The sequence below is a fragment of the Pelodiscus sinensis genome, chromosome 8 (genome assembly GCF_049634645.1).
Source record: "Pelodiscus sinensis isolate JC-2024 chromosome 8, ASM4963464v1, whole genome shotgun sequence".
Lineage (NCBI taxonomy): Eukaryota > Metazoa > Chordata > Testudines > Trionychidae > Pelodiscus > Pelodiscus sinensis.
Genome location: NC_134718.1, coordinates 70,900,836 through 70,922,467, shown reverse-complemented (window position 1 = coordinate 70,922,467; position 21,632 = coordinate 70,900,836). Strand labels below are relative to the sequence as shown.

Here is a 21,632-nt window from a genome sequence, read left to right as displayed (position 1 = left end):
TATATTTTAAAAACTCCTTCTCTTTGCCCTTAACTCTGCTGACCATAGATTTTTCCTTGTTATCCTTTGTTTCCCTTATCAATGTTCTACAATTCCTACCGTATGATTTATATTAATTATTATAAATGATTTTCTGATATTATAGTTAACTTCACTTCCCCTGAAAACCATCTCAGATTTTTAATCAGCAAAGCTTTCTTCCTCACTTGTGGAATTGTGGCTTTTTGAGAATCTAGTAAGGAGTTCTTATATAACAGAGATGTCTAGCGACGAGGAGTTCTGTGGCACCTTATAGACTAACTGAAGCGTAGGAGCATAAGCTTTCGTGGGCAAAGACCCACTTCGTCAGATGCAACTGACGCATCTGACAAAGTGGGTCTTTGCCCACGAAAGCTTATGCTCCTACGCTTCAGTTAGTCTATAAGGTGCCACAGGACTCCTCGTCGCTTTTGCAGATTCAGACTAACACGGCTACCCCTCTGATACTTGAGAGATGTCTAGGGATTTAAATAAGGATGGACTAATGAGCTGGAAAAACAAAGAAAGCTGTCTTTCATTCAGCAGAAGAGCATATTGCTGAGAGAGAACCTACCAACAACTCTGAGTGCTGAGAACCTGTACTTGTGGTAGTAACAATGCAAAAACAGAAAGGTATGAAGAGGTTACCTGTAGTAATATGACTTGGTTAATCTTCTCCTCCCTGGTGTGTAGGTCCATTTGGTGGTATAAGATGGATGTGTCTCCCCCATACTGAGAACTCAGGCTCCCGATCAAGGAACAGGCTGTACACTCATCAGTCACAGCTTCTTCTTCTACCTTCTCTCCTTCCTCCTTGGGAGGTACAGCCTGAATCTCAACAATCTCCTTCCGAATCTGAACATCCAAAACCACAGTAAGTTGATCAACTATATAAATGATCTCAGAATCCTCTGTGTAGAAATGGTACCTTAGTCCGTCCATTTATAGCTAATTGAATTCCTAAAAGTATTCAGTTTAAGAGGTACAATTCTACAGTGACCTTACTTCTATTATCAAGACAAAATGTTTAACATGAAATATATTTTTGTCATAAAATAAACAATGGATTTAATGTTTGTTTCTTTTGCATTTTATTTGCTTAGAGCTTAGAAACAAACATCTGCCTGTTTAAGCATAATCACGGTGGTCTTGCAGAAGGCCCTGAGTTAACATCTCTTCCTACTTTTGGGCAGGGGGAAGTGATTGTACCTTAAGATCAGCTGACTCAATCTTCTTTAACTGCAGGACCCTTTCCAAGACTTCCAATTCTTCTTTACTACGTTCTTTCATTGGGTAATTCATCACCGCATAGGGTGTATGGAAGCACTTGTAAAATGAGAAAAAAAGACACAAATAAAATTTCCCCAGTTAAAACACCATTCAGTTCAGCTGTTTTCCAGCTAGTTGGTAAACAGGTACTTAGCTTTATTGCTATGTATAAAGTAGACGAGTATTCAGGAGCAATACAAAATTGGAGGGTCTTTGAAGTGAAAAACAGTTGCTTTAAATATCTTCAAAATAAAAAAAAATGTAAAACAATTCAGGAACCTGACCATTTGCTCCTTACTTTTTTACTGGATCACTGTCCAGTAATCATTCTGTTTAGTTTCCAGGCTTAGCTGCAGTGGGATTTCTCTTTCTCTGTGTTTCTAGCAAAAATTTACAAATAATAATACAAGAGCAATTAGCCATAGTAAATGCTAATCTCTTTCAGAAGCTCCTTGTTCTAGGAAGCTGCATAAAGGAATTCTTGTAACAAAGTGGAATTTCAAGGTTGCTTGTTTGCAAATTATCATCCATTGTTCCTCCAACTAAGAGCTGCACAGTTCTCCAATCTCTTGGGGAAACAATTGGAGGGATTGTATGTTTATTCACTGAAAAATGGATGACTCAAAATTATCTGCAAATTGTACCTGATAATTTTGTCTGAGAAAATTTTTTCAGCAACCTTTAGGAAAAAAAGAGTGAACAGATTACAGTTGATTTATACAGTCTGAATTAAAACAGAACAAGGAGTAAAAGTAATTTCTTCTGTATATGAAAATAGATTAAATATTATTTCCAGTACATCATTAGAACTGTATAACCAGATTCAATCTGAAAACACATCTCCCACCTCACTGATGAATAATCACTATACAGTCATTCTTTTTGGCCCAATGAATATTTAAGCTTTTATACAAAGTGGAACAGATTCAATAAGAGAGACAGAGCAACCCACCCCATATATCCCATTCATATAGCAAGAGGGAGCTCTGGGTTCAGATTCCTGCTGGGGAGTCAAACCTGGGCCACCCACATCCCAGTCAGGTGTACTAGCTGGGGCTGGGGGAATATACACCTAGCTGTTATCTGAAGCTGGCTCACAACAGACTTTGCTGACCAATTCCAAACTTTTAAAAAACCCAACTGGGTATTTTTCCTGATTTTTTTTGTTTTCTGGCTACCAAAAATATTCACCCAGCTCTAATTGTATTTGCTTTGGGAAGCAGCAAGTTCTTTCCTACATGCTTTGCAAACCCAAATTGTGGTAAGCTTCCTGCATACTTAGCCTCCATCCCAAACTACAGGGGAAAGGTGTGAAATAAATTAACAGTAAAAGATACCTTAATAGCACGACCTTTTATGGACATGGAGTCCCAGCATTCCTTTTTGATGATGTCACGCAGATAGCAGTTGGCTAGATTATCCATCTCAATTTCCTTCCTTATCTTTCAGGATTTGGGGAGGGGAGGAAGGAAATAAAGTAATTTTCAATGGGTTCCTCAAGTGGACATCACAGATGTTCTGCATTGCTAGAACACAGCACTTTGTACTGTAGCAATTTGAATCTGCAAAGCACGCCACAAATATTTAACATTTTACAGATGAAAATGGCAGGGGGTTAAGAAATGTGCCCAAGGTTTCTGGGGGAATGTCAGGGATTAGAACTCCATAGTTCTTGGCACAGACCAGATTTTCTAGACAAATTGCAGTTCTGACTACATGACAGTTTTGATCTGTCTGTGGAAACTAGCAAACTGAAAACTTGAAATAATTATATTTTGTACAATGAAAAATAAGGATGAAAAGATACAGCTGCTGTGTGATACTTCTTCATCAGAACTCTTGTCCTATATTACACTGATGAATATTTTTAAAGAACCAACCTGATCCGTTCATTTCCAGGAGATCTTTTGTCATTCTATTTATTTATTTACAGTTGGGCAAACACATTTGTGCAGCTCTTAATTTAACACCTTACAAACTTTTCTGCTTGGATTTTCTCCTTTTTGCGCTTTTTCTCCTTTGCTCCTGTCTAATCCCTTCTCCCTTCCATTCCTGTCATTTTGAAAATTTTACACCATTCTATCATACCCTGGCCACTTCTTGTTCACTCTCCACATGCAGCCTTTCCTGTTCTTCGATGTCCAGGTTGAATTCCTGCTGGTCCAATCTCTCATTCTCAGGTGACTGCTCATTTTCATACATCATTACCTGAATCTGAATTGTATTCAAAAAGTACAAAGAGAAAAAGTGAATTCATCTGTACATAAACTGAAGGAATTCTGTTTTCTAGCACATTAATAGAACGGATAAAAGCTATTCTATATATTATCAGACTTTTAACTACTGCTATGTAGATTTCAAGATCTCAGCTGAAGAGGGTTATATATACACATAGGGGTTTGTATCTACATAAATATTTTTCTTCCTCATTTGAAATTAGTGTCTGGGTTTCCTTAATGATTATTTATTGTATTGCACACTCAGTATTCTGACTATGAGCACTTAAAAGAAAATTCATTTGCATTTTTGTATGATTGTCTTAATTCACGTAACTTGAATACCTCTCAGAACGTGAGTAGGAGTTCGTATTTTTTAAGAGGGAGCAGCTTTATTTTTTGTATAGTGAAAATAATGTACGTTAATAATAAATATTAATAATATAGATTTTTATTTGACAGCAGGCATTTTTAAAAAGAGATTGTCAGAGGTGACAGACCCAAAATTTAACCTATTCTACAAGTAAAACTCTTTTGCAAATCTTGACCCTGAATTATTTGCATTGTGCACACAGGGGGATAAGCCACAGCTGTGTAGTTACTTGCTCAAGGTCACTGAACAGGTCAGTGGCAGAGCTAGGAACAGTACGCAGATTTCCCATTTCCCTGTCCAGCACTTATCCACTGAATTCCAAGGCCTGTAAAATTGCACTTTAGGTCATGCTTAACTTTAAGCACTTGCTTAAATCCACCCCTTTCAGCAAAGCACTTAGGCCCCAATCCTGACTCCTGCTCCCTCACGCATCCTCATGCAGTCCCAACCCCTTGCCCTGGGCCCTCCCCACACCCCAACCCTGGCTCCTGCACCCCCACATCCCCACCCCCTGCTTTAAGCCCCCCCACACCCAACCCTACCCCCTGCACTAAGCCTCTAGCATCCCACCACCACACTTACATTTCTTACTGTCCTATCGCACCCCCCAGCTCCCTATACTAAGCCACCCCCCTTGGGGAGTGGAGAATATAATAGAACCTATAAGAAATGTAAGTTATTTTCACCTGGGCCCCGAGGCAGTGAAGCACCCCAATTCAGAAAAGGCATGTAAATCTGTACTTAGACTTAACATGCATTTAAATCCCTGTGAAGTCAAAGTTGTGCTTTAACTTCAAATTAAGTTCAGCATGTGATCAGGTGCTTTCCTGAATCCGGGCCCTGCCGGCATGTCTACACTTTGCAGTTGGGGTGCAGTTCCCATAAGAACGGCCATACTGGGTCCATCTAGCCCAGTATCCTGTCTGCTGACAGTGGCCAATGCCAGATGCCCCACAGGGAGGGAACACAACAGGAAATCATCAAGTGATCCCTCTCCTATCACCCACTTCCAGTCAAACAGAGGCTAGGGACGCCATTCCTACCCATCCCAGCGGGAGGAGAAATACACTCTTCATCTAGCTCGCATGTTAAAAAGTGTAGTCATAGCAGCAGGTATGTCAGGAAGGACTAAGGTCTCTGGTGGATACATGTTCAGGGCAGTTAGCTCTTCCAGCTGCTTGTGCTGCCAGGGCTACCCTCTACTGTTAGCATGCTATCTTGATCAGAAATAGTGTGTGTGTCTCTTCAAGCTGGGAATCTCACTCCTCGCTTGCAGCGCTTTGCTGAATCAGGGCCTGTGATGCTGGGCCACCCACAGTCCAAAAATCTCAGGGTGATTGTTTCTGGACCAATCTTGCCAGGTGCTGAATTTCCAGTGACCTTGACTCCTATGTACAATAAGTGTTGAGAGTGCAGGGCTCTTCAGAGGAGCCAGGCGTCAATCTGCCAGATGGGCCTTTGTTTGCTGGATTCATTTTTATTTTAGCACCCGTACTCTTCACAGCCTGAGAAGTCAGGCAGAGCAGAGCAGAGCAGAGGGGCAGTGACATGTACACTCAAATCAAACTAAAGCCAGCTAGTGAGGCTCTGCCTTACAGACAGCAGCATGGAGGGGACAGTTGGCCCTGCATGTGTGCAGTGAGAGGACATGCAGGGGTGAATGCACTAGGGGAAGTAATCTGCACTAGTTATAGGGTTGGCACAACTTTTGAATTGAAAGGGGAACTCAAGTCTGGATCCTGGTATGCTTCGAGTACAGTGCTCAGAGCCTGCTCAGGACTTATGGCAAAGCCCAATGGAGCCTAGAGCTTGGAGGTGCTATTCTAATACTCAGAAAAGCAAACTAAAAGTGGCAGATAGAACTAGTTTCCCTGGAAGCAATTTATGAACAGTCTCAAACACTCACCATTTTACGAAGCGTTTTAATTCCTTTTTTCAGCTCTTTTTTCTTGTCAGCAAATTTCTTGACCTCTTCTTTGACGGCCTGGGGTGCAATAAATACACGATTGAAGGAAGAAAGGAGACGAGGAGAACAAGAAAAGAAATGAAATAGCTAAACAGAATATTATCTATTGGAGAAATAAATCACATAATCCCCCCTGTAATGCTGAAGGATTAACAATCAGCAAGACAGGCGACCTGTAAGCAGCCATTAAGGCCCTATCAAATGAGAACTGCAATGGTAAACAAAGTCGTGCCTTACAGATAATTATCAAAGGCTTGTTAAGTGACTGGAATTTGTACCATTTCTGTTCGAGAATCAAAGGGCAGATGCTAAGTTTATCTATCTATCTATATTTACCTAGATCTTGTTAGAAGTTTAACAATGTAACCAGATTAGTGTGACGGTGATAATTCCCTTTCCTGTCTTAATTGCATTGTACTATACTAGCATGGTTCACTTAGCTTTAAGATCAAATATTTAAAACGCTGCAGGAAACTAATAACATTATTTACATTGTTTTCAGCCTAATGAAGTACTGGCTAATTGTTTTATGTGAATGAAAGCAATTAATTTAACTGCATGTATGTAGGAAATGGAAGATTAGCTTCAAAGCAACAATCCTGCTGTAACAATCCAGCTTGCTAGTGAGCTATAAAGGATAGCTCTGGGCATGATCCCACCATCTCAGGTCTGTTTAAGTAAGAACTTGCATAGATGCTGCTACTGCCTATTGGACTATAACCTTTTAAATCAATGCAACAAACACTTTTAAAAATCAACAGCCTCACCACCTCTGCTATGAAACTGATCTAAGAATTTTACACATATTTGTATGTAGATGGCTCTTTTAACCACTTGCAACGCTTTTCTTTCTTTTCCTTTTATTATTACAACTTTTAGTTTTAGGTACTAAAGAATTGGTATCAGCATGATTATTGGGTAAGGTCTGAGACCCATATTGACCTGGGGTCAGTTTCTGGTCCTTAGGGTCTTGTGAACCAGGTTTTCAGTAACCCCTTACTACAGTAGACTTGCCTGTCCGGATGGAAGTCAAGTTCTGGAATGCTTAAAGGGAATTGTATTTGGTTTCTTGGTGACCCGTGTGGTATAACAGAACCTGTTTTGTTACTGGCTTGGTGAATCTAATTAGAGAATACACCACCAGTTTTTTGGACTGGCTGCCCTGAGTGTGGCATCAGCAGTGTGGTCCATCCAGGTACCCAGTCACCCCTTCCCACAAACAGGATTAATTATTGACTGCAAGCAATAAACAACATCAGATCATCTTGTTGGATTCAATTTCGTAGTGCTTATTCCCAGAATCATCCTAACTTACAGGAGAACGCCCCTTGAAATTAACAAATTGCTCACATCAGCAAAGATTTTTAACCCACCAGATTCATCTCTCAGGGAACTTTATACATAGGACGGGGTGTTCAGAATATATTGAATGAGTAGCCATAGACCGATGGCTGAGAGTCAGGCCAACTACCTCTTCATGTACAAAACCCACTAGATATTGAAGCAATCCAAATACAAACATCTATCTTAACTAGTCAGTTTGGAGATTATGGATTTTTGGAATCCAGTTGACAATGAATGAGTTTGAATGGAAGTATGAAGTTGGTGGACCCAACCCAGGAGAGACTTTGTCACTTGAAACAAGAGATGTGAACAGTTAAAATTAAAACTGGAACTGGGTTCTGGAGTGTAAGACTCATGGAGGGCAGCAGCAAATTGAGTCAAGTAGTCAGAGAAATGACTCAGTTTTATATTAGAATTCCTGAAGTGAGCAAAACGAGATAGACGGGATGTGGAAGACTCTATTCAGAGGGTATCACAGTGCTCTATTTAAAACAAGATGACATTGATATAGAGTATGAATACTCAACAAAAAGGCAACACAAGCTTACACCAGTGAATTCACAAGCTGTACGAGCATGCTGTATTACAAACATGCAAAAATAACTTTCATCCAGTGATACACTCTGTAGTGGGGTGGCTGCCCCACTGTGATAAGTGAAGGGTTAAAGCTGGCTGACCCTAGCAGAGGAACTTAGCATAGGGACCCTCTGCCGGAAGCCTCGTCCTACCTGTCTTCACTTCCCTTAACTGCCCACAATATGCCCTGGGCTACTTCCCCATGACCTTTGCATCTTCTCAGGCCTTGTATCAAGACCCACAGCCTGGCAGGCATCAGGCTAGAGCCCCTCTCTCCTGAGCCTGTCCAGGATTGCTCCACCTAAGGTGCTTCTTCAAGGGAACCAGTCCTTCCCCTTCGCTGGTCAGGACCCAACTGCTCTCTGCTCTGCTGAGCAGCTCCTTATAAACAGGGCTGTCCCAGCCAGCCACCCTTCGATTGGCTCCCTATAAACCTCTCTCTGATTGGCTGGGTATGTGCAGGTTCCTTACAGCCTGCTTTAGGAGTTGTAATTTACACAAGAGCCTTTGGTGAGGGACCTTGTCAAAGGCTTTCTGAAAATCTAAGTATACTATATCTACAGGATTCCCCTTGTCTGCATATTTGTTAACCCCTTCAAAGAACTCTAATAGATTAGTAAGACATGATTTCCCTTTACAGAAACCATGTTGACTTTTGTCCAACAAATTATGTTCTTCTACATGCCTCACAATTTTATTCTTTACTATTGTTTCGACTAATTTGTCCGGTACTGAAGTTAGACTTATCGGTCTGTAATTGCCAGGATCGCCTCTAGAGCCCTTTTTAAATATTGGTGTCACGTTGGCTACCTTCCAGTCATTAGGTACGGAAGCCAATTTAAAGGATAGATTACAAACCACAGATAATAGTTCAGCAATTTCCCATTTGAGTTCTTTTAGAACCCTTGGATGAATGCCATCCGGTTCCGGAGATTTGTTAACATTAAGTTTTTCTATTTGTTCCAAAACCTCCTCTAATGACACTTCAATCCGGGACAGTTCCTCAGATTCATCACCCACAAAGGATGGTGCAGATTTGGGAAGCTCCTTAACATCCTCAGCCATGAAGACTGAAGCAAAGAAATCATTTCATTTCTCCGCAATGGCTTTATCGTGCTTGATTGCGTCTTTTATATCTCAATCATCTAGGGGACCCACAGGTTTTTTAGCAGGCTTCCTGCTTCTAATGTACTTAAAAAACATTTTGTTATTTCTTTTTGAGTTTTTGGCTAGCTGTTCCTCAAAATCTTTTTTTGCTTTCCTTATTACATTTTTACACTTGATTTGACAGTGTTTATGTTCCTTTCTATTTATCTCACTAGGATTGGACTTCCACTTCTTAAAAGATACCTTTTTGTCCCTCATTACTTCTTTACATGCTATGTTTTTTAATTTGGGGTATACATTTAAGTTGGGCCTCTATTATGGTGTCTTTGAAAAGTTTCCATGCAGCTTGCAGGGATTTGGCTCTAGTCATTGTGCCTTTTAATTTCTGTTTAACTAACCTCCTCATTTTTGTGTAATTCCCCTTTTTGAAATTAAATGCCAGGGTGCTGGACTGCTGAGGTGTTCTTCCCACCACAGGAATGTTAAATGTTATTATATTATGGTCACTATTTCCAAGCGGTCCTGTAACGGTTATCTCCTGGACCTGATCCTGTGCTCCGCCCAGGACTAAATCGAGAATTGCCTCTCCCCTTGTGGGTTCCTGTACCAGCTGCTCCAAGAAGCAGTCATTTAAGCCATACTTCCATTCAAATTCATTCATTGTCAACTGGATTCCAAAAATCCATAATCTCCAAACTGACTAGTAGTGGGTGGGTCAAGGTCCCCCCCCCCTTCCTTCTTGCACTGCACCTAACCACCACAGAGTGTGACCTTTACAATTGATGTTTTTGCCTTAGGCAAGGAGCTAGACTTTGGGGCTGCAGTTGGCCTCAGTGGCTTGTGTACTGATTGTGGACTGCTGATACATCCCTGGAAGGGACAAGAACAGAGTGGTGGGCACTGCTAAAGGGCAGCGTCCTGAAGAGGACACCACAGCCCAGAGAGTGATGTGGGTCCAGAGCCAGAGGATGGATTCCCACCGGACAGCAGAAGAGAAAATGGGCAAGATATGGCCAGAATGTGGCACACTCCATAAACCGAGCTAATTCTCAGCGTAACTAGCAGGAGGCACAGCGTGGTGAGTTGAGCCTGCTACAAGCACCTACCATGATTATGATGGACAAGGAAAAGATATTCTACAACAAATTGCAAGACTTGCTAAACCAGGCTTATGCGTCTGATGTTATTCAAGTTATGGGTAAAGTGACCCCCATTTAAAACCTGGAATTAAGGGGCAGAGAGACAACGGCAAAAGATTCCTTAAACTGTGCAGCATGTATAATCTGTACATGTATAATCTGTACATCTGTACATAATCTGTGCAGCATGTATAATCTGTGTTTTCCCTCGTCACAGAAAACACAAACTAACACTAAAGTCAAATGATGAAATAACTGAGACACAATTGGATCACACTGCCATCAACAGGCAGCAGAGAAAATCATGGCTGGATATTTGATTTGGGGAGACGACAGCCTCACCTGTCCCTTGGGCAAGGTAAAGGGGTTGGCCCTGTGCTCCTGGAAGGGGTGTGGTCTCAGGTGGAAGGGGTGCCGCCCAGACTGCAGTGTGCCCCTCCACCCCACAGTGCTCTGGCAGCAATTTAAAGGCTCTGGGGTTGTAGAAGCAGCGGTCGGGAGCCCTAGGCCTTTTTGAAGCATCAGGCTTTGGGGTAGTTGCCCCCTTTGCCCTCCCTGTGGGCGGGCTTGTGCTGATGTAAGAAGTTACTACTATCTTTTCATCTATACAGTTAGGCTAAAGCTAAAAGACAAGCTAGGAAGAAAAGAGAGATGGTTTTTGATGTGAAGAGGTTTGATCCCAAAATCAAGGAGATGTTTAAAATCCAGGCCTTAAGGGGATTGCATGAGTAGTGGCTAATGAATGATGATATACAGGGACAATAGGCTCAGTTTAAAGATGTTTTCTGGGAAACTAACAAAACTTCATTTGGACCAAGAGGATCAATGAGAGAAGAGTGGAAAATGTCAGGTACCTGGAAACTGACTGAGGAAAGAAAAGGCTTAAAAAAGAGGAAAGAACAAGGAACATGACAAGAAGAACAATGTACATTACAATGGGTATATGTAAAGAAAGATAAAGATGGAAAAACATATGTTTCATAGATAAGAAAGAATAGCCTGATAAAAAAGTGAGAGAAGCTGAAGCATCAGTGAGAGATGACTAAGAAACTATTTCAGATGTGTAGGCAATTTGTCATCACGATCGCAGAGTCACAGCGGGACAATAAAATCAAAAGATGAAAGATTGTTAACAATGGAAGTAAAACAAAATGAATGATGGTGAAAACATTTCCATGAAATACTTAACCAGCCAGACCCAACAATACTAATAAATGAACACAAAGCAGGTGAAGAATTGAATATGCTACTGCTAGAAATTCCAGAAGCAGAAATAAAGGAAGCAATTAGGCAGCTGAAAAATGGTAAAGTGCTTGCTCAAAATAAGACAACTTCTGAAATGCTTTAAGCCAGGGAGGATGTGGTACTGCATGAAATGCAAAAACTTTCTGATATAGGTTGAGAGAAAATAGTTCTATCCAGGGGACTGAGAGAAAGGTGTGACCTGTAACTTACCAATAAGTGGTGTGTGGCAGTTGGGGAAGAATAACACTACTGTTAGTATGTAGGAAAGTGTTCTGTAGTGAACATAATCAAATGAAAAATTGTAAAATAGCAAACCAAAAAGATCATGTCTAGATCACATCTCTATCCAGAAATGACTGATTCAGAAAGGGCTTGTTTACCAGAGAAGATTAGTTTTGAATTTTATAGATTTCACCAAAACTTTTGACTACATTCATAGAGAGTCACTTTGGAAGATCTTAAGACAATATTGGCTTCCTAGAAAGATAGGGCCACCAACCATAATGCTCTATAAAGGTTCAAAATACCGTACTGTGAAAGGATAATTGGCTTCATATTGTCACTGAAGTACAGCAGCACTACATTTTATCATCCTTTCTCTTCTACATTGTTACAGATTATGTGATAAAAAGAGCATCCTCAAAGGAAGATAGAGGAGTTATGTGAAATAAAGTAAAACTTCAAGATCTAAACTTTGCTGACACTGCCATGAAAAAGACTATCATTAATGTCAAATGTGGGTCTGCCAAAGTAGGATTAAGAATCAGCTAAAAGACTGTTGAAGTCCTGATTGCTAAATGAGGAGTCAGCAATGATGGTGTGTATGTGATTGATAGTGAAAAGTACGGCATAGTTAACAAGGATGTATATCTTGCAGGCACAATCAGTACTGGTGGGCAACTCCTGAAAGAGGTAGATGCAAGAAGTGGGAAGATAAGTGGAACTTTTTCACGACTGGCAAATACTTGGAAAAATAAGGAGATTCACACAAGAACCAAAATAAAGTGATATAATGTCACTCGTGAAACCCACATTTTTGTGTGCTTCTGAAACTTCCAAATGCTAGAAACTCACAACAGGACACTTAGCACATTCCATCAGAGACATCTGCGGAGAATATGTGGCGTACCGTGGTAAAATAAAGTAATCAACAGTGATATGTTACAAAGGACAGGTCAGCAGACTGTAGAGAAAATTATTTGAGAAAGAAGACTGAAGAAGTTGGGAGACGTCATACAGATGTCAAAAAATATTCCTAGACAAGTCTGTGTCTAGATACTACCTGGTAGAAGATGGAAAGGAGGAAGACAACAGATGACATGGAAAACTATTCAGAAGGTTGCCAACGCCATGGAAACAGCTTATGATGCAGCAAGAAACAGGGGATTGTCATACAGAGGTGGAAACATGGGCTGCCTCAGTTGTCAGAAGGCACAGGAGCATCTAATCAAATCTAATAATCAAAGTTTTTAGAACAAAGTCCTTTTAGCATAACCTCGTCTTGTACCAGTGGATTCTAAAGGAAACAAATTTTCCTCTGGGGTAATTAAAACATGAAGTGAATTAACATATCATACCCATTCTGGAAGCTATGGTGGCCAGCTGGAGTCTACAGTTTTGCAAACAGGAAATGTTACAATTCCTCTGCATTTCAGTGACTCTGAAATTTGCTTCCTCCTTCCTCTTCTCCAAAGTGGATTCACAACTTTCCACAGCCCAACTGCTATTAATGGCAACTGGATGGGTATGAGCCTGACGTGAGATAGACTCCGTAATCTGAAAGTCAATCCTATGAGGAACAATGCTCTTTCCTGAGATCACCCAGGAAGACAATCATATCTGTCAGTCATTTCCTTTGCTTTCTCCCCTCCCATCATCTGAAAGCAGATGGCACACAGAGCTCTAGCTTACACAAGGACCATTCACCAGCCACATATCTGTGTGTTTGAAAAATATACACACTAACAATAAAATCAGCAGTTGCCAAGGTCACACAGTTCTGTATCTCCTCTCTTCCCACCTAGAGCCCTACAAGGCATTTCTGCCTCCTTAAAACAGGATCCTTCCTTTTCACAGGACTATTATTCCAACACTAGTCTGGAACATCCACACATCTTTCAGATTTATCTCACAATCCTAAGTATTGATTTAACAAGGCAGTGAAATTCGGTCTGATGGCTCATGAGAAGAAAGCTCATTTGCATGGTTTCTGATGCTGATCCATCTGTGCAAGTTTCTGAGTCATATTTTTAGGAAATCTTTCTAGGCTTTGGCATAATCAGCTTGCTGCCTAATGGTTCCAGTTGTCATAGAGTCCTATTTTTTATTATTTTTACTGCTGTAATGTGTAGAAACCCTACTGTGCAACAACTATTCAAACATATCACAAAGAAATAGTCCCTGTCCCAAAGAACTTACAATCCTGGGCCAAGATTTTCAAAAGTGATTAGTGACTGAAGGGGCCCAACTTTCCACACCTTTAAGGCACCTGATTTCCAGAAAGTGCTGAGTATCCACTCTCTGAAAACTAGGCCCCAAAATGTGAGGCACCCAAACTCACCAGTCATTTTTGAATATTTTGGCCCCGGTTGATGCCTGCCCTGTAACAATACCTTCTGTACTTTCTGGTTCATCCAGGTAATGTCATCAGTAGTGACTACATTCATGCTGAGGTAGCTCTCTTCAATTTGCATCTCCAAACTTGGTTTCTTCTGGAGCATTTCCTGAAATTAAAATTTTAAGACAGATATTTACACAGATTTATATCCACAATGCCTAGTTCCAACAATTCATATCCCTCTCAATCTTTTAGTCACACCTTTTATAAAAACTGCTTCAAATATGAATATTCAGGGAAAACAAGAAAAAAATATCATCTCTTTGGCAACTGCTGTGTTGGGGTGAACCTGCAAACCCTTGCTACCATGCATATGTACGAATTACACCATTGCAATAAAAATAAGTCTGACGTTAATAAATCCATAAAATTTCCCCCTTTCACCTAGAAACTCTCCCAGAGGCAGGGCATGGTGCCAGGATACAATACATTTTATAAATTTGTAATAAGGGATTAAATTTCTTCTCAAGAATTATCAAATCTTTTTCTCGCCACTCTTTTTAAGATAAGAATTTTTTGTTTCAAATTATTAAAAAGTTTAAGACCTGAGATTCCGAGAGTGATTCCACTTTGAACTGTGTAGCAATGTTCCACTCCTCCATGGACTTTAAAACAATATTTTCACTGTAAATTGAATTGTTCAGAACGGTGAGAATGAGATGCCAATAATCAGTAGCTTCTTTAATGTCACTGTCTCCAGTCCTGCTGGAAAAAAGGGGGAACTGACATGTTTTTCTGTGTATTGTGGGAAAGGCTGAAGAATTTAAAAACGTTTATTACAATATATTAAGCTAATATAAGCATGGAGTTTCTGTTCCATAGGGAATCCCAGTACAGGCAGTCCCCGGGTTACATGGATCCGACTTACATCGGATCCCTACTTACAAACGGGGTGAGGCAACCATGCACTAGCTGCTTGCCCCCAGCAGACCAGGGAGACGTGAAGCTAGCGCCACCCCCAGCAGCCCAGGGAGACGCGGAGCGGCTTTTCTCAGCAGACACCTCAGCTTGAGAATAAAGGACTGAGGGAAGTGAGGTGTGGGAGAATAAAACTGAGCTCTGGAGAAATGTTTGGCTAGAGTTTCCCCTACAATATGTACCAGTTCCGACTTACATACAAATTCAACTTAAGAACAAACCTACAGTCCCTATCTTGTACATAACCCGGGGACTGCCTGTACAGGCATTTCAGTATCTGTTTTAACTCTGAAGTAGGACTAACGATCAAACTATTGAAATTTTTCACAGGATAAAATATTCTGAAAAATAATTATTTGGAAATATCAAAACATTTTGTTCTGCCGTTTTCAATCAAAATGAAAGGTTTCAACATTTACAAATTGAAAAGTTTTGTTTCAAGTGGGTCAACATTAATTCTTCTGTTCTGCCTCTGTGATACCTCATGGGATCTGTAGTTCCAAGTCCCTCATAACACCATTCCACGCTCTGGGCTCTGCTCCCCAGCTGGACTTCACCTCCCATGAGATATAGTGGTCTCTCCCTGTGGCTGAGCCACTGTGGTGCTTATGTGACTCCATGTAAATATGGATCCAGTGAGCATCTTCCATATGACCTGCTTGGGCTGGCTGGGAGGGAGCCCACATTCAGTGGCCTAAAGAGATCCCTATGTGTTGCTACTATGCCTGCCACTCCCTGCACAAGTCTTAAAGCTGGAAGGGACCTGCAGAGAACATCAAGTCCAGCCCCTCGTGCTGAAGCAGGACCAAGTAGACCCAGACCATCCCTGACAGGCATTTGTTTAACCTTTTCTTAAAAGCCCTGCAATGATGGGGCTTCCCCAACTCACTTGGAAGCCTATTCAAGTGCTTAACCTTATCTTTATGGCTACAATGTGTTTACTAATATCTAACCTAAATTTCCATTGTTGCCAATTAAGCCCATTTCTTCTTGTTCTATTTTCAGTGGACAGGGAGAACAACTGACCACCATTCTCTTTGTAACAGCCCTTTACATATCTGAAGACTGTTACAAAGTCCACCCTCTGTTGTCTTGTCTCAACACTAAACTTACCCAGTTTTATTAACCTTTTCTAAACCCTTTGTCATTTCTGTTGCTCTCCTCTGGACTTTCTATAGATTATCTACAACTTTCTTAAAGTTTGCCACTCCAAACTGGACACAGTACTCCCGCTGACACCTCATCAGTGCAAAGGAGAGAGGGACAATTGCTTCCCAGGCCTTTCATACAATCTTACTGTTGACATGCTGCAAAATGATATCAACCTTTTCCCAACTTGCATTACACTATTGATTTATATTAAATTTGTGATCAACTGTAACCCCCAGATTATTTTCTGCAGTACTACCACCTTGCCAATTATTCCTCATTTTGTATTTGTTCCTTCAATTTTTCCTTCGGAAGTGTAGCACTTTGTGTGCTCTTGTTTCTGCTGAATATCATCTTGTTGATTTTAGGCCAATTCTCCAATTTTGAATTCTAATTCTAACCTCCAAAGTGCTTGGAGCTTTTCCCAGCATGGTGACATCTGCAAGTTTTTAAAGTGTACACCCCATTCCTTTATTCAAGACACATTCATGAAATTTTTGAATAGAACTAGAGCTAGGACAGACATCTGAGGTATACTCCTTGATAAGAATCTCTGTTTGACAAGAAACTAGACTGAGTATGGTCTTTCAACCAAGTGTGTACCCACTTTACAATAATTTACTCTAAAACAGATTTCTCTAGTTTGCTTATGAGACTATGTCAAATGGGACTATGTCAAATGTCTTACTGTCAATGTACAATATAAATCAGCATAGATGTCTATAGCTATCCCTCCATCTACTAGGCCAGTGACTTTCATTGTAACCTTTTGACACTTCTGCATGCCTCCTTCTAAAGCTTATTTGTCAAACAGCTAAGTAAACATAACTATATCACAAATTATCAAGCAGGGGAGGGGTCAAGATTTATGAGTTACAATTACCATTCCTTTTTCCATAACTGGATGGAATGAGGATCCCAAAACTTTTTTCTGATGTGATATGGGGTCACACTGTAGAAATGGCCAAAGACCAATGAACTATATTATTGTGACTTGAAAGTTTTATTTGTTTTAAGGCTGACTAAGGAGTCAGCTTTAGAAATATGGAGACTGAGCTTCTCAGGATGGATATAGCACGGCTAGATATGACTCTTGGTATTTATTTTTTTAAGTCCAATAGCATATTAATGGCTGTACAGGACAGAAATACTATGACAGTTCCTGCCCAGAAATCTTGTAGTGTAGAAAACAGACAAAGGACAGACAATGCTTGGCCCTGCCATGAGGGCAGGGACTGGACTTGATGATCTCTCTCGAGGTCCCTTACAGATCTAATGTTCTATGAGTCTATGAATATGCAGATGTTCAAGATTTAGAGGAACTGGAACGTGTGTATATACATAAACTTAATGATTTTATATTCTTAACGATCTGGTAGGACAACCTCTAATGTGAGAGGAAGAGTGTCAATATCCAAAGCCCATTCAATCCTTGGCCTTTCTCGGGTGACTGACAAGGAGAAGCATCATTATGTTTCTATGAAACAACATTATCTGTTTGCAGTTTCTACCATGGGAAAGAAAATGCTTTTCTAGGACTTACTCTGGAATAGCCTAAAATGGCCTAAAGCCAATAAAGGGGGACATTTTCCTTCATTTTTCTTTGTAATTATTTGTATTCATCAGTGTTTGTCTTCTTTCAGTTTTAACCTTAAGGTGTCCTGTGATAGAAAGGTCCTGCCACACCCTGCCCCAGGGAAAGAGCTATAGATAAAGTCCTCCACGGGGCTAGAGAGGCTCTGGAAGAACCAGCCAATCTGCAAAGCAGTAAGTGCATGGGAGAGCTCAAACAGTACAGACTGTGAGGCAGGTTGGCTGACCAAGAAAGCTGTCTCTAGGAGGGGAAACCCTGGAGGCACCATTCTCTCTAAATGGGGAACAAACTGACGGAGGAGTTTGAAACTGATGCTGAGACTTGTGATAAAACCCAGAGCCAAGAGCAAGGAGTTGTCTCCATTAGGGAAAGCCCGGGAGGCACCATTCTCTCCAAGGGGAACAGACTAAAAGGGACACTAGCAGAAGGCACCAGGATGGGCCCCTGTTAAGTATGTACCCCACAAGGGGATTGTATTTCCCCCAGGGGTGTGATGCGTCTGGAAGGCTGAGTGACCAAAAGGCTTTTCAAATGAGAGAGAGCAGACACATGCACTCGGCCACATGAAGGCGCTTGCAAGAAACGAGTGCCACCCAGTTACATGCCCTATATAACTAACTCCTGAAGATAGTCATAAACCTGAACTGCAGCCATTGCTGGACTCATCAATCAAGTGATTTCAGCTGATTAACTGCCCAAGTTTGGTAATCACAGATTGCTGCTGTAGGGTGGTATGCTATCTGTATAGAAGATATACAATAATACAAACTTCCACATAATAAAACATATGGTCTAAAGCTTTTAACTGCATGCAGCAATTAGTGTGGTTGGGCACCAGTATTTATGTCATAATCAATTAATCTCATACATACCTCCATTTCAGGCATACAAGGGTACCATCATCTATGCCATTGACTAATATGAACTGGCCATCCAATGAAAATGCCAACGACCTAATCCCATGTCCTTGATAAGAATGGCAGTGCTCCTGAGCAACCGTTTCCTGAAAAAGTTACAGAAATGGTATCAGATCAGGAGAAAATATGTATTTTCTACAGGTATATGTCACGAAATTCTGTTAACAGGTTTTCTTGTTTTAAATGCTCCTTAACATTAGGCTAAAACTTTATTCACAATGTCGTTAAGGAGCATAAAAACCACCTCCAGATCAGCTGCTAGAAGTGGGCCTCATCCTCCTTGATTGGATCCACCTGGTCATCTCCAGCCTGATCCTGGCCTGCATATTTATTCCTGCCTCCGGAAATTTCCACTACATGCATCTGACGAAGTGGGTCTTTGCCCACGAAAGCTTATGCTCCTACACTTCAGTTAGTCTATAAGGTGCCACAGGACTCTTCGTCGCTTTTGCAGATTCAGACTAACACGGCTACCCCTCTGACATTAGAGTGTGTGGCTGTAAAAGTTGTGCCAAGTTTTGACTCCTGCCCTAGATTAACCTCCTAGGGCTGAACCATTGGGTTAATTTCTCAGATGTCTGTGATGCATAGCAAAATGATCTATGAGAAGATTTCCTGTAGAAGAAAATAAGCAGCAAATGATCACCCACCCACCCTCTGAAAATAAAAGCATCAGATTAGTCAATTTCCTTTTCTCTTTAAGTCCAGCAAGTACTTTTCTGTAGCAATTTGTACATTTCCTTTCGTTACACTGATCAATTCAGTAACTCTCCACTTCATAAATTTAATGAGGCCTATGCACTGATGCCTACCAAAGTAACTGTATCATGGATAAATAATACTCCATCCTTAGCCACCGACGCCAACAGCTGTCTGTTGGGTGACAAATGGAGAAAACCTTGTCCGAACTGCTTGCTTGGAATCGTCTTCTGTGATAAAAAAATTGGTGCGACTTTCCAGGTTTTCTGTAAACCAAACAAAATATCAAACAGCAATTGAGATAATGGAAGAATCAACAGCTGGCCATATAAAACTGAATGATAATGCTGGCAGGTACAAATAGCTTGTAGGATTATCTTTCTCATATGTTGCCTTTTGTAAGATCTATGGGCTTGGACATATCACGGCTATGCTGGTAATATGTTATCTTGGTCTCTTGAGTTTCAGAAGGAGATACAGTAAGGCTATGTCTACACTCGCGGCTTCTTGCGCACGTATGGCTGTTCTTGCGCAAGAATCTGCAGACTGTCCACACTGCCCGCCTGTTCTTGTGCATGGAAATTTACAGTACGGCATGGTAAGAGAGAGCTCCTTGCGCAAGAGTTACACTTTTTTTTATCAGGTGTAAGCCCTCTTGCGCAGGAGCTCTTTCACAAGAGGGCAGTATGGACACTTGGCAGGGATTTCTGGTGCAAGAAAGCCCTATGGCTAAAATGGCCATCAGAGCTTTCTTGTGCAAGAGAGCATCCACACTGCTGTGGGAGCTCTTGTGCAAAAGCACAGCGCGCACATGGCAGTGTGGACGCTTTCTTGCACAAGACTACTTGCACAAGAACCCTTGCGCAAGATGTTCTTGCGCAAGAAGCCGCCGATGTAGACATAGCCTAGATGTTTTAGGAGTTGCAATTAATGGAGCTGACTGAGCTGGGGGGTCCTTCAGCTTAATAGGAAAGAGCCTTCCAACAAGGCTTTCTCCATGAGGATTTGCACTTCCACTTGGTCTGAAATAGCACAAATCTGTTGACCTTTAGGACACCGGCCTGCCGACAGGAGAGGAGGAAAGGGGCAGTTGCCCCAGGGCTCTGTGATTCAAAGAAGCCCAGAGCCCCAGGCCCATTAAATCACCACATGCTCCAGGTGACTCTGAGGGCTGAGGGAAGGGGTCCAGCACTGCACTCTGGGAAGCACTGAGGCCTGGTTGCCCCCAACCCCGCCCTGTGGGGGGCGTGGAGCCAGCCGCCTGCACCTTGCCCAACAGCCTGCAGAAGCTGTTCTCCCCCTCCCCCCACCAGGGCATATTAGATAAAAGGGTCTGTCTCTTTTCCCAGGTTTTGGGCTGGTAAGGAAGCACAGAGGGTTGGTGTTTATGGAGAGTAGGACATTTTTGTGGAGGAAGGAACTGAAATTTTCACATTTGGGTGATTATTTTCTGGAGTGGGGCAGCTGTTTGCATGTTTCAACATATGTGAAAAATCACCCAGTGACTGGGACATGTATCTTTCCATGTATTCTACAGATCCAAATAAATATTACAGCAATCTGAAATTGAGTGATTCAGAACTACCCGAGACTGCGCCAGACAGAAACTGCATATTGGCTCTGGAAGGAAATGTAGCAAACAGCACATTCCCTAGACACCCCTGGGTTCAGAGGCTTAATGTCTAATTCTAGCTCGTGAGGAAGAATTGTATTTGAAGTACAGGCATCAGCCATTCTGCAGGATTGTACCATTTTAGGAACAGTGTGGTCTTTGTGTTGGCATACTGATCTAATTCCTGTGATACACACCTCTGAGGCTGAGTACTGCGTGAGCACCATGTAGATACCAAATGGCGGTGACTTATTCTACCGTAAGCTAGTGGAGAATGATTCAATTTTATAGGAGTCAGAGAAAGATAGATGAGATTGCACGTATTTGCTGCTGTGCTCATGCCCCTCCCATGTCTTGTGTTGTCAAGATTACAATATTTTACTTCCACCCAAACACATGATCAGAGAAATACCTTTTCGGCAAGACAGTATTTACAGATGAAAGGAGCGTGGTTGCAATAGCCATACACAGTGTCAACATTCTGTCTGACTGCAGAGGACAGGGGGTAATCTAGGTCATACTGACGCTTCTGAATGACACTGTTCTTTATCAGCCCTCTTTCATCAATACACTCCTCATTGTCTAGAAAATTGAAAGCGAAAGAGATTACAGGTCTTCGAACAGATATTTCACCTTTAAAAATAAAATGGGAATTGTGAACAACAGACACAAGTTTTCAGGCCCCAGCTAATCTCAGTAGAGAGGGTGTGTTTTGCACAGGGGATGGGGAGTCAGGATTTCAGCTTTGCCATTGACTTTGTGTGACTTTGGATAAGTCTGTAGATCCAGATTTGTGCAAGGGCATCTCCATTTTCTCTCTGCCCAACATGAGCCACCTATAATAAGGATTGATTTTCAAAAGATGAAAACACC

At 41.4% G+C, this 21,632-nt stretch overlaps 1 protein-coding gene and 1 long non-coding RNA gene across 4 annotated transcripts in view; one reads left to right on the top strand and one right to left on the bottom strand.

Moving 5' to 3' along the window:
- The window catches only part of CFAP43 (cilia and flagella associated protein 43), an 89,983-nt gene that overhangs the window by 29,013 nt on the left and 39,338 nt on the right, over positions 1 to 21,632 (bottom strand). For 2 of the 3 annotated variants that reach the window (XM_075935526.1, XM_075935528.1), the window contains 10 exons: positions 21,172 to 21,341; positions 19,261 to 19,413; positions 18,404 to 18,534; positions 14,416 to 14,575; positions 13,866 to 13,976; positions 5,783 to 5,860; positions 3,376 to 3,501; positions 2,625 to 2,729; positions 1,228 to 1,344; positions 667 to 873 (listed from right to left, as the gene is read on the bottom strand). In XM_075935526.1, coding sequence (XP_075791641.1) covers positions 667 to 873; positions 1,228 to 1,344; positions 2,625 to 2,729; positions 3,376 to 3,501; positions 5,783 to 5,860; positions 13,866 to 13,976; positions 14,416 to 14,575; positions 18,404 to 18,534; positions 19,261 to 19,413; positions 21,172 to 21,341 — 1,358 coding nt within the window. The remainder of the gene's footprint in view (positions 1 to 666; positions 874 to 1,227; positions 1,345 to 2,624; positions 2,730 to 3,375; positions 3,502 to 5,782; positions 5,861 to 13,865; positions 13,977 to 14,415; positions 14,576 to 18,403; positions 18,535 to 19,260; positions 19,414 to 21,171; positions 21,342 to 21,632) is intronic. The other variant, XM_075935527.1, reaches the window with a different exon arrangement.
- Positions 770 to 18,538, top strand: LOC142830460 (uncharacterized). Its single transcript, XR_012905729.1, has 3 exons — positions 770 to 892; positions 17,581 to 17,704; positions 18,415 to 18,538. It is a non-coding gene; the product is annotated as an uncharacterized LOC142830460 (long non-coding RNA).